Below are 18,567 nucleotides of genomic sequence, written 5' to 3'. Positions count from 1 at the left end.
AGGGTTCGAGTATCATCCATTCGAGACCTTGAATGAGCTCCATAGAGATTCTCAAGAGACTTCCAAAGGGTTGCTGCAGAATCACATCCCATTACCTCAGTTGCTATGCCTTCTGTCATAGAGCTGTACAACCAGCCCATTAGGAGCTGATCACTTACAATCCAGTTTTCATACTCTGGATTCATGGTGAGACCAAAACCAGGTTCACCTTCAGTAGTTGTTGGTGCTGGAATGAACTCAGCAGGACATGGCCGACTGCCATTGATGAAACCATCAAGGCGATGACCTCTGATGACAGTCGAAACCATTGTCTTCCACAATACATAGTTCTTTCGATCTAATTTCAGAGGAAAGGGTTGGTTAAGTGTATTGAAGGGCTGTGTATAAGTTGAATGAGTTACAGGACTTGGAGAAGAACTTGCAGCACCTGCTGCAACAGTGGTTGTTCCCTGTGGAGTCTGAGAATGGGCAGACATTGGTACGGACCTTTCTGCTCTGATACCAAGTTAAAGAATACACAGAATTGGTTTGTATAAAACTCAGCTCAAAAGGAGGCTGAGAAGATCATTTTCCATTTATACTCTCATAGGTATTACAAGCACTAATAGCAAGGTGACAAGTGGCCCTAATGTTGCAGCAAAGGGAACAAGAAAAGCAAAAAGAATAAAGTGCAGAAAACTATGCTAACCGACTCTGACAATTACACAAAACAGAGTATTAACACTAATTAGAGATTAATTAACTTTCTTAACAACCATAAAAGATAGATATAATAAAATTATAACTAGATTAGTCAATTCGTCGTAATGTTAATAAGTCATTAATAAATAAATTTGTATTCCTTTCAAAAAAAATATATATATATATACTGTATTTTTTTTAACGATTAATAAATTTGTAATTAGTCTCTAGAAAATGATCTTTTCTTAATTGATCCATTCCTCTTTATTTTACCAAACATGGCTTAAAAGAAACAATTATTGAAAACCAACTTTAATAATCAGGAGGCTAGTGGTGGAAGAAACACTGGGGGTCCATTCTTTATTATAATAAAGTTAAAATGTGTGGGCATGCACCTGATGCTAAAGCAAATTAAAATAGTTTTAATTCATCTTTAACACATAAAAAGAAAAAGAATCTATGCATCACTATCCAACAAAACAAAATATATAGAACCATAATAATGCATCAAGTGCTTGATTTCTAGCTACTTTTTAATTTGTAGTGTGTAGTGCAAGTGACCAGAATCTTTGAACTTCATTTGGCTCTCCTACTCCTAATTAATTAGCAAATATTGATTTCACAACACTTCTAGTTCTACTTCTCCTGAAAAACAGTACTCTCCTAATCTCTTTCTGGCAATACCATAAACAAGATATATATAGCTAAATATATACAAGAGGTAAAAGAATCTTCCATTTGATGATATAATCATTACTGGGTTGGTAAGCTTTAAGATGTTACATATATATAATTATCTGTGTTTTTACGTAATTATTATAGCGAACTACTTCATTTTTCTGCAGATATTCTTTCAAAAGTTTGGCACATATAGAAATCAACACACAAAAGCACCTTACCTTTGGGAACAAAGCGATCCACATACTAATTAATTAGGGTATGCTTTTTCTATTAATTATTTATCTACTTATCATGCATGCATGATGCATTATAACACTAATTAAATATATTATAAATAACTATATATTTCGTACGTGTATATATATATATATTTCAGATTGTACGTAATAAGAACCTGAAGCCATGTCGGTGGCAGAAGCTATGGTCTCCAGCCTTACGCAGTGCGTTTACACTGCTCTTGTGAACCACGCCCAGTTCGCTCTCGAATTCACAGGCCAATTCGAGCAAATGAAGACACGGCTTGATCTCACGAAGGCTTTTCTCACCGACACCGAAAATCTCAAGCGCAAAAATTAATGAAGTTGCCAAAACAGCTCTCACTAAGCTCCGAGAAGTGCTTTACGAAGCCGATAACATACTCACCGATTGTCTAGTCAGAGACGAGTACCGAAAAAGAGGAGTTTGCTTTGGCTATTCACTTGAGGATCCATTTTTCATGCACCAAACAGGGAAGAAGTTGAGAGACAAATTCTAAAATGGAGCAGATTGAGAAGACTTTGGGAAGTTTTCTCAAAGCCCCGGAAAGCATTCACGGCGATGAAACATACCCAATTAGACGTTTCACTTCTCAAGATTTTAATCCCACAGAGATAATTGGGATGGAAGAAGATGTAAAGAAGATCAAAGGTTGGATCTTTGACACAAACGAGGCGCTTCAACAGGTGGCCATTGTAGGGATGGGGGGATTGGGGAAAACCACGATCGCCCAAAAAATATTTCACGATACTGATGTGCTTGCTCGTTTTGATAAGATGATTTGGGTCCCTGTTTCGAGGGGTTATAATGAGGAGACACTGGTGAGGTCCATGTTGGAGAGATTAGGGAAACATGTTTCTGGGATTGGTAGTGCTTCTCAATTGTTGGGAGAAGTTCAACATGTTCTTGCTGACAAGGCTTGTCTTATTGTAATGGACGATGTTTGGCAAGTGAATGTAGAGTGGTGGACCAACTTGTGCTCTGTTTTTCCCAAAGGAGATGGGAAAAAGAGTACTATAATAATAACAACTAGAAATGAAGGGGTTGCTAGTGATATGGGGGTAGAGAGTTCAAGAATTCACAAACCGGAACCTTTAAATGACGAACACAGTTGGACTTTGTTTTCTAAGTTTGCCTTTTCTTCAAGGAAGGGAATTTGTTCGGATTCCAATTTTGAGATATTGGGCAAGGATATCACTGAAAAGTGTGGGGGATTGCCTCTAGCCATTAAGACCATTGGGGCTCTGTTAGCAGCAAAGATTGATCATCCCCATGAATGGAGACTTGGAGAGATATTTCCAAGAATTTTCATTCTCAATTGACAACTGGAGGTAAAAATAGCTCAGTTATGGCTTCCTTGCAATTAAGTTATGATGAACTCCCAGCTCGTTTGAAACAATGCCTATTGTGCTTTTCCATTAATCCTGAAGATTACGAGATTATAGCAGAGCAACTCATACATTGGTGGATTGGGGAAGGCCTTATTCAGGGCAAGAGTTCAAAGTCAGCCTATGAAATTGGTTGTGAATATTTGTCTGAGCTTATCAAAAGATGCCTTGTTGAAGTGGTCAAGCAAAGGTGTTACGATGGAAGAGTCCACAACTGCAAAATGCATGATATGGTACGAGAACTGATCATAACAAATGCTGAAGAAGAGGCATTTTGCCATTTCGATTCGCAGGGCATTCAAACACCGAATCCAGGTTCTCGATGGTTAGGCTTCACTATGCAAATGAATAAGAATTCATCGTTGAGACACGTACCAAAGCTCATGTTGTAGGTTTTGTCCCAATGAGCTAATGCCAAATCATCATTCTATTCAACTATTGACATTGGTTAGTTAAGTTAGTTATCTAGCTTGACACCTAAGCTCTACCTACTTGATTCAACCAATGCCTATAAAAGGAAGCACCAAGACCTCATTCAAGGAAGGTCCAATCCGAGCCTCTCATCTAGAATTCTCTCTCTCTTTCTCTCTAATTTTTGTACCAATCTTGTGAGTGTTTAGGAGGGTTGTAAAAGTAGAATTGCTCATCCTATGAGATGACTTCTACCATGTGAGGTTTGATATGTAATGTGTCTTACACTTAGACTCAAATTGAGTACATGAATCGGATTGTAAAGGTGCTAGACATTTGAATAAAGTTCAATTGATTCAATGCTAAGTCTTACTTAATTTTCATTCATTTCTGGTTTTAGTTTTCTTATTTGTATTAATCTTGTTTGCTTGTTGTTGTTGTTCTTGTTGTTAATTGGCACTGATTTGGCCAAGTATTGAGGGTGTTTTTCACCACAAATGGTATCAGAGCAAGGCTTTCTTTGAAGATCAAGAACAGCAATCAAGTGATCAAGATTCATCTTCAAACTTTCAAGAACCAAATTCAAGTCATCAAGAATCAGATTCAAGCTTCAAGAATCTGATCTGAAATGACTTCTGCAAGGTTTGAGGTGGACAAATTCACTGGCTCCAACGATTTCAGCTTGTGGAGAATTAAGATGAGAGCTTTTCTGGTGCATCAAGGGATCTATGAGGCATTGGACCCTGATGCATTAGACTTGATCGATGACAAGAGAAAAAGGCTGGAAATTGAAACAAAAGCACACAGTGCTATCTTGCTCAGTCTTGGAGATGAGGTTCTGAGAGAAGTTGCTGATGAAGAAAAGGCCCTAGGCCTCTGGAACATGTTGTCTTCAATCTATATGAAGAAATCCTTGGCAAACAAACTCTACCTCAAGAAGAAACTGTATACCCTGAGAATGGATGAAACTAAAGAACTAAGGAAGCACCTTGATGACTACAACAAGATCATTTTGGATCTAAACAACCTTGGAGTGAAAATTGAGGATGAAGATCAAGCAATAATCCTGTTAAGCTCACTCCCCAAGATGTATGAACACTTTGTTGATACAATCTTGTATGGAAAAGAGACATTGACAATGACTGAGGTAAAGGCAGCCCTGAACTCTAAGGAAATTCAGAAGAAAGGTGATGAGAAAGGGAATAACAATGGAGATGGCTTGCTCATTGTTACTGGTAAAGTTCCAAGAAGAGAGTTCAAAGGAAGGCATGGCACAAGTGGTTTCAGAGGAAACCAGTCCAGGTTCAGTTCAAAGAACAACTCAGAGAACTCCAATTCCAATATTGCAGCAGGGAAGAAATGTTACTACTGCAAGAAAGAAGGGCACTTTAGAGATGATTGCTTGGCCTTGAAGGCTAAGTTAAAGAGAGAGAACCAGCACAAGTTCAAGAAACATGGTGTTGCTGATGTTGCAGATGGCTATGTGTCATCAGATGCACTTGTTGTGTCTAGCTCAAGATCAGATGGTGAATGGATCTTAGATTCAGGGTGCTCATTTCACATGACACCAAATAAAGAACTGTTTGATTCAACATTGGAGAATCATAGGGGTACAGTTCTCTTAGGAAACAACAAGGCTTGTGAAATACAAGGTATTGGCACAATTCAGTTAAAGAATCATGACGGAATCATGAAAAGTTTGCAGCATGTGAGGTATGTGCCAGACCTTAAAAGAAACCTTCTTTCTATTGGAATGTTTGATAGACTAGGTTTTATTGTCAAGATTGAGAATGGAGCAATGAAAATTGACCAAGGGTCAGAAACTGTGTTCAAAGGAACACTTAAGAATGGTCTATACTTTCTGGACATTAACACTACAACAGGGAGTGCTACACCTGCTGTAAATTCAGAAAAACTGAGTCATGTCAAGCTTTGGCATCTCAGATTAGGACATGTTAGTCAAAGAGGACTTGAGGAGTTGAATAAGCAAGGTCTGTTCAAGAAGAAATTGACAGAGGGACTCGAGTTTTGTGATGAATGTGTATTAGGGAAATCATGCAGGCTGAAGTTTCCTAAGGCTGAACACAACACCACTGAAAAACTTGGTTATGTGCACTCAGACCTTTGGGGACCCTCTAGAATTCAAACTAAAGGAGGAGCTCGCTATTTCATAAGCATGGTTGATGATTTCAGTAGAAAAGTGTGGATTCATTTACTGAAAAGCAAGGATGAAGCACTGCCTACATTTGACACTTGGAAAAGGCTGCTGGAAAATCAATCAGGGAACAAAATTAAGGTATTCAGGACTGATAATGGCCTTGAGTTCTGTTCTAATGAGTTTAATGAATTGTGTAGCAGGTTGGGAATTCAGAGGCATAAAACAGTGATCAAAACACCTCAGCAAAATGGAGTTGCTGAGAGAATGAACAGAACTCTCCTTGAGAGAGTAAGATGCATGCTGCTGAGTGCTGGAATGGACAGGTCATTTTGGGGAGAAGCCATCAAAACAGCATGTTACTTAATCAACAGATCACCCTCAATGCCCAACAACTTTAAAACTCCTCAAGAGATGTGGACAGGTAAAGCTCCTAACCTAGAACATTTAAGAGTTTATGGTTGTACTGCTTTTATGCATGTTAAGCAAGACAAACTCCAACCAAGAGCATTGAGATGCATATTTGTGGGTTACCCTGAAGGAGTTAAAGGTTATAGGCTATGGTGCCTAGAACCTGGGTATAAGAAGTGTATGATTAGTAGGGATGTAGTGTTCAAGGAAGAAGAAATGGCTCTCAAAGCTGTAAACAATTCTAAGAACAATGAAACTACACCAGATGAGAATGTACAAATTGAGGTGGAGCCTCAATCTACACCAGCACCTGCTAGTCAAAGAGAAATTGAGACTGTTGAAAGTGATGAAAGTGGAAACCAGCATGATCTAAGTGAGTATCTACTAGCAAGGGACAGAGAGAGAAGACAAATCAAAGCCCCTGACAGATTTGGATATGCTGAGTTCATTGCTTTTGCACTTATGGTTGCTGAAGAGATAGATAGTTCAGAACCATTGAGCTTCTTGGAAGCTATGAAGAGTAAGGATGCTGCAGCTTGGCTGCAAGCAGTTAATGAAGAGATGCATTCTCTTAGAAAGAACAAAACATGGATAGTTGTGAGAAAACCAGAAGGGTACAAACCAGTTGGGTGCAAATGGTTATTCAAGCATAAAGAAGGATCTGAAAATGAACCTCCAAGGTTCAAGGCAAGATTAGTAGCAAAAGGATTTACACAAAAGGAGGGTGTAGACTACACAGAGATTTTTTCCCCAGTTGTCAAACAAGCTTCAATAAGAGCTATGATGGCAAAGGCAGCTAGTTTGGATCTAGAAATTGAGCAAATGGATGTGAGGACAGCTTTCTTGCATGGAGAATTAGAGGAAGAAATCTATATGCAACAACCTGAGGGGTTTGAAAATGGTAATCCTAATGATGTTTGCCTACTCAAGAAGTCCCTATATGGCCTCAAACAAGCACCAAGACAGTGGAATTTGAGGTTTGACAACTACATGCAAAGCATTGGATATACCAAAAGTAAGTATGACTCTTGTGTATATTTCAATAATCAAACTTACCTATTGCTCTATGTAGATGACATACTGATTTTCAGTAAGTCTAAACCAGAAATCAAATAAGCTTAAAGGCAAACTCAGTGAGGAGTTTGAAATGAAAGACCTAGGAAAGGCTAAGAGGATTCTAGGCATAGACATTAAGAGACCTTCAATAGGAGTTATTGTTTTGTCTCAAGCCTCTTATCTTCAGAAGGTACTCTCCAAATTTGGCATGTCTAAGAGCAAACCAGTTGCTACCCCTATTGCACAGCATTTCAAACTGTCTGCTGCACAATCACCCAAAACAGATGCTGAAAGAGAGAAAATGAACAAGATCCCTTATGCTAGCTGTGTGGGAAGTCTAATGTACTCTATGGTGTGTTCAAGACCAGATTTAGCTCATGCAATGAGCATGGTAAGCAGGTATATCTCTGATCCTGGTTCAGAACATTGGGAAGCACTTAAATGGACCATGAGATACCTGCAAGGGACCCTGAATACAGGAATTGTATTCAGCAAGGATAGCCAGTTTCAAGAAGAAATAACTGGCTATGTTGACTCAGATTTTGCAGCCAATCTAGACACAAGAAGGAGCTTGACTGGTTTTGTATTCACTGCTCTAGGAGGCTGCATCAGTTGGAAGTCTAATCTACAGAAAGTTGTTGCTCTGTCTTCAACAGAAGCTGAATATATGGCAGCAACAGAAGCCATTAAAGAAGCTATATGGCTAAAGGGCTTAACTGAAGAACTAGACTTCAAATCTGAGGACATTACAGTATATTGTGACAATCAAAGTGCCTTGCATCTCATGAAAAATCCTATGTTTCATGAGAGGTCAAAGCACATTGATATCAAACTACATTTCATTAGAGACATTGTGTCATCTAAACAGGTTCAAGTTAAGAAGATCAGCACACATGACAACCCTGCTGATATCTTCACCAAGAGTGTTACAAGAAACAAATTTCTTCATTGCTTGAATCTGCTCAATATCAGAAGCTCTTAAGCTTCTCTTCTGACATTAGCTCTTTGGAACAAACCAGGTGGGTTTGTTGTAGGTTTTGTCCCAATGAGCTAATGCCAAATCATCATTCTATTCAACTATTGACATTGGTTAGTTAAGTTAGTTATCTAGCTTGACACCTAAGCTCTACCTACTTGATTCAACCAATGCCTATAAAAGGAAGCACCAAGACCTCATTCAAGGAAGGTCCAATCTGAGCCTCTCATCTAGAATTCTCTCTCTCTTTCTCTCTAATTTTTGTACCAATCTTGTGAGTGTTTAGGAGGGTTGTAAAAGTAGAATTGCTCATCCTATGAGATGACTTCTACCATGTGAGGTTTGATATGTAATGTGTCTTACACTTAGACTCAAATTGAGTACATGAATCGGATTGTAAAGGTGCTAGACATTTGAATAAAGTTCAATTGATTCAATGCTAAGTCTTACTTAATTTTCATTCATTTCTGGTTTTAGTTTTCTTATTTGTATTAATCTTGTTTGCTTGTTGTTGTTGTTCTTGTTGTTAATTGGCACTGATTTGGCCAAGTATTGAGGGTGTTTTTCACCACAGCTCAGGACTATGTTAGTATTCAATTCAAGTTGCTGTAGTGCTGACTTCAAGAACTTTGGGGTACTTCGGTCCCTAAGGGTATTGGATTTCTCTAACGTCTGACTTGAAGAGATCGATGTGGATGATCTCTTTAAATGGATCAGTTCTCTAAAACGTCTAGCTTCTCTGAATCTAACAGGAGTTCAAAGCTTAGAAACTGTTCCACCTTCAATTCGAAAGCTTCGAAACCTTCAATTGTTAGTTTTATCTGGTTGTAGTAAGCTGAAAAGATTAAACCAGTCAATCATTACTTTGAGGAAGTTGATTGTGTTTTGCCCTCTTGAGTTCCTACCTCGGGGATTCGACAAGCTTTGTTACCTTCAAGAACTCACTGGATTCAAGGTTACTAATCAGTCTAAAAAGAACTGCTGTCAATTTCAAGAGCTCAGGGGACTATCCCAACTAAGAGTTTTGAGGATGAGCATAAGTGATGAAACAGAAATCTTAGAAAGTGAAATGAACATCCTGTGTGAGCTAAAGGAACTCAAGATTTTATCCATTGATGCTGAAAATTGCAGGAGAAACAACAAGGAAATCTTAGGGATGATTGATAGGCTAGCACCTCCTCCAAGCTTGCAAGAATTGTATCTTAGGAACTATCACAGAGAAAGTCTTCCCATCTGGGTTAATCCGGGAACGCTCTCTGAATTGCAGTATCTTTGCGTTGAGAACAGTGATATCCATAACTTGAGTCTTGAGACTGAAGATAAGAATTGTGATTTGCCATGGAACATTGAAGGTCTGTGTTTGAAGTTCTTGACTCGGATAGATATGGAGTGGAATGAGTTACAAAATAATATGCCTTTGTTACGCCACCTGGAGGAGATTAGCCATTGTTACAAGTTAAAAAATTTCCCATGCTCTGTTAAGAGCCCCAGATTCTGGTCCAAAAAGTAATTAAGGAAACTTGTGGGAATCTTGAAAGGTGATATTTGATTGTTACATATTTGTGTGTGCATGCATGTAGTATTCAAAATTCTACATTATTGTGTTATATATGAATGATTTTATTATTACTATTAGTACTATTTATGCTAGACAGACTCGGAGATTTGTGTGATGAGATATTAATTAGTACGTTGGTGTGTTTCAAATAAAATATTGTTCAAGTGTGCTATTTTCCTTCTTTTCATGTTTTGTGGAGTGTACTATTTCAGCTTGCTTTTGTCTCATTTCTATTTCAGAGATGTATCTGTATTTAATTGAAAATAATAATAATTATTATAATCAAAGTAAATAAAGATATGGTAATATTTACTCTATTTTCTTTTTTATATTTACTCTTTTATTTATATTGTTAAACTCTTTAAAAAGAATTAAGTTCATAATCCACTCTTATGATTCAGTGCTAGTAACTAGGATTACTATAATCCCCCTCACGAATTTTTTCTCTTAATTCAAAGTAAATGTATATATGTAGGATAGGCTAGTTTTAGGTGCAATTTATAAAATATTTTAGAGGTGTGTTTTAATTGTTTATATTTATTTTGTACGGAATTACACTTGTGTTTTAATTTATTTTAGGTTTAAATGGTAAAATTCATAATATAAATTGAAAATGAAAAAAAAAAAATGTTAAATGAGATGAATATGATGAATTATCATGAATTTGGAGTTCCAAGATATAAGTGGTGAAAAATTATAAGTTTTGGATGCTCAACACGATTTGTTTGTGGTCGAAAATCAAGCCTGAGGCTTCAAGTGAATTTTTTACTATGATATGCTTTCACTTTCAGGAAAAATTTTGTGAATAAAAGTTTTAGATCTCTCTTTCAGATTTTCAAAATATTTAGAATCGTCTAATTCTTAAAAATATTAAAAGAATTATGGCCAAAATATTATCACTCGTTGCACTAGGAAGCTCACTACCAAAAATCGAGCTACAAGAGCCATGACCCGCTTCTTTTAATTGCGAAAAAATTAGGATTTTATCTTTTTTAGCTATATAAAAGCTATTTTTCAACACTTTTTCAAAAAACAATTAAGGAAGGACGAAATCTGAAATAGAAAGTGACTCACTAATTAATATATGAAAACCAATAATTTTGAAAAATATTGTGCCAATAATTTTGAAAAATATTGTGTATATATATTCCAAGCAAAATTATATAAATATATGGACGTATATAGACGTCCTTCCACCTTGCCAAAAAAAAAAAAATCATTCCAAAAAATATAGGGTAAATACTATTTTGAACTTTATATTTTGTAAAAATTATTAGTTAGACTCTCTATTTTATTAAATGATAAAATAGATGTTATTTTGTAAAATAGTAAAATAAGACTCTGAGCTCAATTTTTAACAATTTTATTTTTTTAAAATAACTAATTTTAAGACAATTTCTAATACGAATAAATACAGAAAATGTAACCAATTTTATCATAATATTTCTAGTCCGATTATTATTAAATTTTATTTTGACAAAAAATCCGCTCGGAGTCCTATTTATATAATTTTAGAAAATACAAGATCCATTTTGTCATTTAACAAAATAGAAGGTCCAATTTATAACTTTTACAAAATACAGAATCTAAAATAGTATTTACCCAAAAATTTATATATATATATATATGATCACATTTAAACATTTAAAGATGTTATATAATTTATACCTTTAACTAATATGGTATGTTTTAATTATTATTATTATTATTATTATTATTTCAATAAAATTATGGTATTTGCTAGCTAATATAAAAAAAAAAAAAAATCACTAAACATTGCAAGAAAAGAATAAAATTCATTAAATATTCCCTTGCAAAATTTAATATGGTAGATAATAATCAAATGTTAAAAATCCATTATTCAAACATTCCCTCTCCAAAAAGAAAAAAATCCACTAAACATCTCCTTCCCGAAAAGAATAAAATCCATAAGAATTTTATTTTATTATTTCTTTTGTTTTTTGGAAAAAATATCTTTGTCTTGAATACTAATAAATACAATATTAGGAATGTGTTTTACCTGCACTATTTTATTTATAGTGCATCTGATTTGTACTAATAGCACATTTACTACACAGTATTCAGAATTAGAATAAAATAATAGAAAATATAACAAAATAAATAAAAATAATCTGAATCAATATTTGTAATATGTTATTTACTAAAACTGCTTAGAAATAGAATAATAGTGATTTATCTTTTTTACTTAATCAAAAAACGTAATTGAAATGCTTAAATTAAGTAAATTATTTTTTTGAGTTGAACTATAGTATATGACAGCTATTTTGTAAGACATATTTTAAAGGATAAAATTGTTATTATAAATTTAATATTAAAAAAATAAATAAAATTTATTACTCTTACTACATAACATTGTAAAAAAATTACATTTTTATGTGTAAGGAATTTTTTTTTTTTTACATTTTTACGATTTTTCATAGAAATAACATGAAAATAACAATAAAACTACATAAAAGTAACATGAAAATAACATCAAAATAATAACAAAAAATAACATACATATAACAAAAAATCAACAACAAATTAACAAGATAACAACATAAAAGACCGTATTTTCTGTAAATAAAAAAAAACCGTAAAGATGTTTAAAATTCGCGAAACCGTATTTTTGTAATTTTTTTGTTATTTTTGTGTATTTGTGAAACTATCCCAAATTAATATATCTAATATTAATTTTTATAAAAGTATATTTAATGGAGAATATTTTTGAGGAAATAATAATAATAAAAGAGAATATCTCACAGTAAAAGTAGTTTGACTAAAATCTAAATCTTGTATATTTTATAAAAAAATTAATCATACAATATTATTGTTATAAGTTATTAATGATTAAATAATCATAATATTACCACTACTAATGAAATACGAACTTAAATAATGAAGGCACATATCATATTAGAAAGTTCAGAGAAAACAATGAACACGCATCAGTCATAAAATAAAATGAAAATCATGATATCTTTTTGTTACTTAAATTTGTATTTGATATGTTTCTATGATTTTTACCCATTTACAAAATTCTGTATAGTTTTGAGAAAATTAATATTTTAATTTGTAAAAAATATGAATTTTCAAAAATTTATTTTTACAAAACAAGTATATTGCTAAAATATTTTATATATTTTCGTGTATATAAGATAAGAATAATTTATTATTTTAAAATATTGTTATTTTTTTTAGTTATTAGATTTTTTTTTAGTTTTCGTTTTCTTATTACACTTTTACAATTTTTCATTTATGTCGTAAAGTTTTATCTAATTTTTTTTTTAATAAGTTATTTTATTTTTTTAACATTGCTAGTATTTTTTATTTTTTCTGTGTTATTTTGTACGGTGATATTATTATGTTATGTTAGTTTTTTATGTAAAATTTTATCTTTTGGAGTTGATAAAAATTTAACGAGTTTGAACAAGATCTCTCTTCAAGTTTTCAAGTTGGAGATAAGTTTCTATCTTTTTTTATTTTATCTATTACATTATTATTATTATTATTATTATGTTATAATTATTATTTTTTTTTTCTTTGGTTTTGTAGGGAGATTCACAGATTAGCAGAAGCTAAATTTATGTAGTTTTAGTGGTTGCACTGGATTGATCTCTTACATTGGGCTACCTAATAAATTTTTGAGTCTAGTTGATTATTTTCTGGGAGATCCTTCTTCTTTGTTTTAAAGTAGGATCTTTCCTAGATTTTTTTTGCTAGTTTGCTATCCAGTTTTCCTGAGGCATCTCTGATTCATGTTTATTGTACACATGAATTAGCAGTTCGTGCACTCAGGGTGTATGATAAACTAGTTTGGATAGATGATTTTTCATCTTTTCTCTATGTATAAACTTTTGAGTATTTTCAATGAAAGTTCATTGTAAAAAAAAATAAGAATAATTTATATATATATATTAAATATATTTTTTTAAAACAATGAATATATCATTGAACAAAAAAGAAAAAATCTAAGAATCCCAGAGCCAATATATATTAAATATTAAGATACATATTTTTAAAAAGTTCTCATGAATAAGTAGATATCATGTAAACCAAGTGCTCCAGTAGCCCATCTAGGCCCACAGCCCATAGTTACATATCGTGTGACAAAAGGTACACGTTTACAAGTCCACCAGACCAAGAAAACTGGGCTCCACTCCACATTAAAACACGTAGTCACGTACACGGTACACTTCTACTGCTACACCTCTCAACTACAAATACCATGGGTAAAAGGGTAAACCACAAACACTTTCCTTTTGTTGTTTTTTAACAATTTTACTTAAAAGGAAGTCACCGAATTTATCTACTAGACTATTCGTGGATTCTAGGTTCAAATGTAATATCCAAAAATTTCAAGGGTAAAATAATTACAAGACCTACCCCAGTGATCTGTCCTATCCTATCCTCTTTTCTTCCACAACCCGTTACCCACGTCCCACCACCCGCTATAAATACCCACTTCTATCCCATTACCCTTCAAAAACCTCAAACACACACTCACAAAACAAAACAAACAACAACAATCCCCCAATTCTTTCATTTCATTCATTTTTTCTTACCCTAAAAAATCACCATGCGTTCTTACACTATCTTCTTCCTCTTGGGTCTCCTCGTCCCTCTCGTGGTCTCAACCGGAAGGCATACCACCGGTGCCCTCACCGGCGCCTGGAGCCCTATAGAGGACCTTAAAGACCCTCACGTGAAAGAGATTGCAGAGTACGCTGTGTCGGAGTACAACAAGCAATCGAAGTCAGATCTGAAATTGAGCAGCGTGGTCAAAGGCGAGTCTCAGGTCGTCGCTGGCACCAATTACAAGCTTGTTCTTGCGGTCAAGAATGGACCTGCGAAAAAGTACGAAGCCATCGTTTGGGAAAAACCATGGCAACATTTCAGAAATTTGACCTCGTTTAAGGCGGTTTAATTTTATAATTATCGCTAATGTGTGAAATTTTGTGTTATTTTCTCTTATACCAGCTTTATATATGTATCTATATATATGGCGTGTGTAATACCTTTTGATAATAAAAATTTAGTTTTGATTTCTTGATATTGAACCGACCATGGTCTTCTTCTTCGTTTACTTAATGTATGGTTTTGTGTAGTGAAGAAGCGTAATAGTCTTCACGTGACAACAGAGGTTGCCTATTAGTCTTCGTATACAACAAAAACTAGATTGTCAAGGAAATTTTGAATCTAAGAAAGAGTGAATCAGTCCAAATGCTGTTTTTGGTTGTACACCGAATTAATAATTGAAAACTTCCATAAAAATTCAATGTTTAATAAGGGAAATTCCTCTTTTCGGAAACCGTGTGAATGAGATAAGCAAATTATAAAATTTTAGAAATCTGACCTGGATTTTTATTTTTTTGGTAGTTGGATATCTGGACTTGGAATGGAAGAATTGAATTTGGACAATTTTATATAATTATATGAATTAATGTCACTCGTTTATTAATATTTGTTTGTTTAATATCAAAATATATTTTTGACACCAGATTCTTTCATTCTAATATAAGTTTTAACTTTATATATCCTTCATGATGGTAAATAATAATGACTATTAGTATTTGGACATATCTGAATTTTGAAATATTCTTTAAGTGCCCATTCCATTAGTATTAAATAAATATGACACATTAGATTCATATTATGAAAATTAGTTATTAATTTATATAAGCCAGTTAGTTTAGTGGTGTGGGAGGAATGTGAAAAAGGGAAAGCATAAATTCCAACCTAAAATTTTTAAATTATTAAACTATTAATTAATTATAAAATACTATTATACTAGACGCAAATAAAAATATTAAAGTTACTAGTAGAGTAGTCTCTAATCATAAAAACACCATTTGACAATGATACTAGAGGTTAGTCATAAATAGAGGTGGATATCCGATCTAATCCAATCTTTTTTTCCTCATCCGATTCAATCCAATTAGTAATTGGATTTGGAAAATCATCATCCAATCCAATTTAATTACTAATTAGATTAGATCGATTTTTTAATTGGATATCCAATTACATACCTAAATTTTAATATTAGCTTAAAAATATAAAGAAAAATACGTAAAAAACTAAGTATTACTTTTTATTTAAGTTTAATATTTCATAAATATACTATTCTTACAAGTGTATTACAGCTAGAAGTTTTAAATAATTAAAACAATAACATTTCTAAGTAATAAAATAAAACAAAATATCATGAAAATAAATATACTAAACAATCAAGTGTTATTAATTCAACATACAAAAAAATTTAATAAATATTTATTATATTTTTCAATATTTTTTATTATATAAATAATTTTTTAATATATATAAATGTAATTGGATTAGATCGGTTTTTAATTGGATTTTGAGATTGACATCCAATAACCGATCCAATCCAATTAGAATCTAACTTTTAGCATCCAATTCAATCCAATTGTAATTAGATATCTAACTTTTTGTAATTGGATTGGATTGGATCGGTTCGGTTCAATTGGATTGGATTGGATGATACCCACCCCTAGTCATAAATTTATATCATTTTGAGTATCTTTGGCAATTAGTAGAAACAGAAAATAAATAATGACTCAAGTTATAAGGCGTGACTTGTTAGTAGTCTTAGGTATCTTTAAATTAAGAATTGGGTTTAAAATAAAACATAAAAGTCGTAAATCTTTTTCTTAGCTTTTTAAAATATTCTAAATCTTCTCAATCTTTTCCTGTCCCTTCTCTCCTCACAACAAAGAGCTATTAGCTTTTTAATAGAGATCAAATGGTTGATTCTCATTTATTTTAATTCAAATTTTGGGTGGTGAATCCTTATAAGGTGTTCTACCAATCTCTCAATTCCTATTTGGCAATTGTTCTCTCTAAGGTGCTCTTATAATATCCCACTTGGTGAGACCCAAATTTTTTCTTTGTGTATCCATCTTTTGAGATAATGATGATGATGATTTTATTGGTGATCCAAGATTGTTTAATCTTGATGTTGTTGTGAGCCTCTAGTTTTATTAAAGAAGAACTTTGTAATCCCATCATTAAACTTTAGTGATAGTTGATGATTTGAGCAAACTACGGTGCCGTGATTTTTTCTCGTATTGAGTTTCTACCTAAAATTTTAGTGTGCCACTTTTATGCTTGATTTGTGTACTTTATATTGCTTGTGGTGCTTTAGTTAATATTTAATATTACTTATTTTTGGTATTTGATAAGTATCTTATTTTTAAATATAAAGAGAAAAAATATTGTGATTAATTACAAATAATTTCCTCAACATGAAAAAATTACATTCTTAAAACTTTATTTTTTTTTTTGGTAGTTTTATGATCAGTTATTATAAACTGAAGGGAGTTTGCCCTTCCGTATTTTTTTCATTTTTATTTTATGTTCTTAATAACTTATTCCACTTGTCTATTAGTAGTAATTAGTAATTTTTAGTTTTATAGCTTAATTTCATTTAATTATTTATGTAGTTTTGTTTATCAGTTATCCTTATACTTTATATTATGGTAACTACAAATGTTAGTGTGTTTTTTTTCTCTTTTCTTCTTAAAGGTTTCTTTCTGGTGGTGGTTAAGAAGAGTGTGTAGTTGGCATTTAGATGTTATAGACTCAAATGTAATTCATGCATACACTATAACTCATATAGCATTAAGAATTTTAAATTAAGATGTGTAACAACTTTTTACACACTTAATATTAATTGGTGAAAATTGTGGAGGTTACTCATAGTAACAAGTAACTCCCCTAAATATTATAAAATAATAACAATTAATATTATCATATGTTACATATTATTAATTAGCTTATTACACATATTTAATCTTATATATTATATTATTATAAATAATATAACACCAAGATTATTGAGAAAAAAAAATTGTCTATTATTCAAAGCAGAAATAGCTGTTAGGCAATTTATTTCAGCTATATGAGCATTAAATCCTAAGGAATCTATGAGTTGTGAATTTAAATTTCAAATGGTGATATCTTAAACACTATATAAAGAGGTCTAAGTGCTCATATTGAGATGAGAAGTTTTCTATCAAAAAAGTAATTTGCAAGAAACCCTAAAAGGCTTGATAATTCCTAAAATTATTTCCTAGAGAGTTTACTAAGTGCTTAGAGATAGGGGAAATAAGTTTTTGGACAAAGGTATATATATAATATACCTTGTTCAAGTCATATGGTAATTCCCACTAATCTACCCTCAAGATTGTAAGTGAGTATTTATATATATATATATTCTTCTTTTGTTATATATAATATGGATGATTTCTTAATGGGTAATACCCATTAATGGGTATCAAAAAAATTGATGAGGTGGCAATTTAGTGACTTGCTAGAGTAGGTTACCAACAAGTTTTTTTTTTATTTTTTATAAAAAAAAGTATATTTCCTTTTTAATTATAGAGAATGATGATTTTGAGAAATTATTTTTAGAAATTAACTTATGTTACTTAATAAAAAATAAAAATATTTAATCACAAATTATAAAATTATAAAATTATTATTACAACAAAAAATCATACTTTTAGTCACAACAAAACTTGTGACTAAAAGTAAAAAAGTTGTAACTAATTATAAATTGTCATTTCTACGTTGTGACTAAAAAGTTCATGGCTAAAAGTATTAGTAACAAAAATAACAATTTGTTGTGACTAAATGTATTTTTAGTCACAATACTTGTTGTGACTAAAACTAAATTAGTGACAACTTATAATTAAATACTATGTTTAGTCACAAGTAACTTTTTTGTTGCGACTAAAAGTCACATTTAGTTACAATTTTTTTTTATTGTGACTAAAAAGTTGTCACTAAAGATGGTCTTTTTTGTAGTGATATTGTATTTGTGATTTCGTTGTTGGCTAAAAATTGAGTCAGCAAACATCATATTTTATGAGAGAGAAAAAAGTTAGCTACTAATGTCAAACTCTATGAAACCAAATAAGAAAAGTTAAATAAAAAAGTAAAAGACATGTGTTGCTATTACAAATATCCAATG

At 32.3% G+C, this 18,567-nt stretch overlaps 2 protein-coding genes across 4 annotated transcripts; both read left to right on the top strand.

Annotated features, from left to right (window-relative positions):
• The first annotated feature begins 1,017 nt into the window (after positions 1-1,017).
• Positions 1,018-9,868, top strand: LOC115708252 (disease resistance RPP13-like protein 4). 3 transcript variants are annotated; one of them, XR_009685672.1, is made up of 4 exons: positions 1,018-1,402; positions 1,527-1,618; positions 1,739-3,390; positions 8,594-9,868. XR_009685672.1 is itself a non-coding variant. In XM_061108397.1 (3 exons), the coding sequence occupies exon 3, from the start codon at positions 2,118-2,120 to the stop codon at positions 2,937-2,939; it is 822 nt and encodes a 273-aa protein (XP_060964380.1). In that variant the 5' UTR covers positions 1,018-1,445; positions 1,527-1,618; positions 1,739-2,117; the 3' UTR covers positions 2,940-3,776. The 3 variants fall into 3 exon arrangements, 1 of the variants encoding a protein (XP_060964380.1); XR_009685671.1 differs by having other exon boundaries at positions 1,018-1,445; XM_061108397.1 differs by lacking the exon at positions 8,594-9,868 and having other exon boundaries at positions 1,018-1,445; positions 1,739-3,776.
• Positions 9,869-13,891: 4,023 nt separating this feature from the next.
• Positions 13,892-14,625, top strand: LOC115707340 (cysteine proteinase inhibitor 1). The gene has a single exon (XM_030635270.2). It carries the CDS (start codon positions 14,152-14,154, stop codon positions 14,497-14,499), a length of 348 nt encoding a protein of 115 aa, XP_030491130.2. The 5' UTR covers positions 13,892-14,151; the 3' UTR covers positions 14,500-14,625.
• The last annotated feature ends 3,942 nt before the right edge of the window (positions 14,626-18,567 follow it).

Source organism: Cannabis sativa, chromosome 1 (genome assembly GCF_029168945.1).
Source record: "Cannabis sativa cultivar Pink pepper isolate KNU-18-1 chromosome 1, ASM2916894v1, whole genome shotgun sequence".
Classification (NCBI taxonomy): Eukaryota; Viridiplantae; Streptophyta; class Magnoliopsida; order Rosales; family Cannabaceae; genus Cannabis; species Cannabis sativa.
Note: the sequence above shows the minus strand (reverse complement) of the source record. Positions and strands in the feature narration are given on the sequence as shown.

Excerpts from the sequence above, each read along its gene's own strand:
- LOC115708252 (XM_061108397.1), top strand. The coding sequence starts at position 2,118 with ATGGAGCAGATTGAGAAGACTTTGGGAAGTTTTCTCAAAGCCCCGGAA.
- LOC115707340 (XM_030635270.2), top strand. The coding sequence starts at position 14,152 with ATGCGTTCTTACACTATCTTCTTCCTCTTGGGTCTCCTCGTCCCTCTC.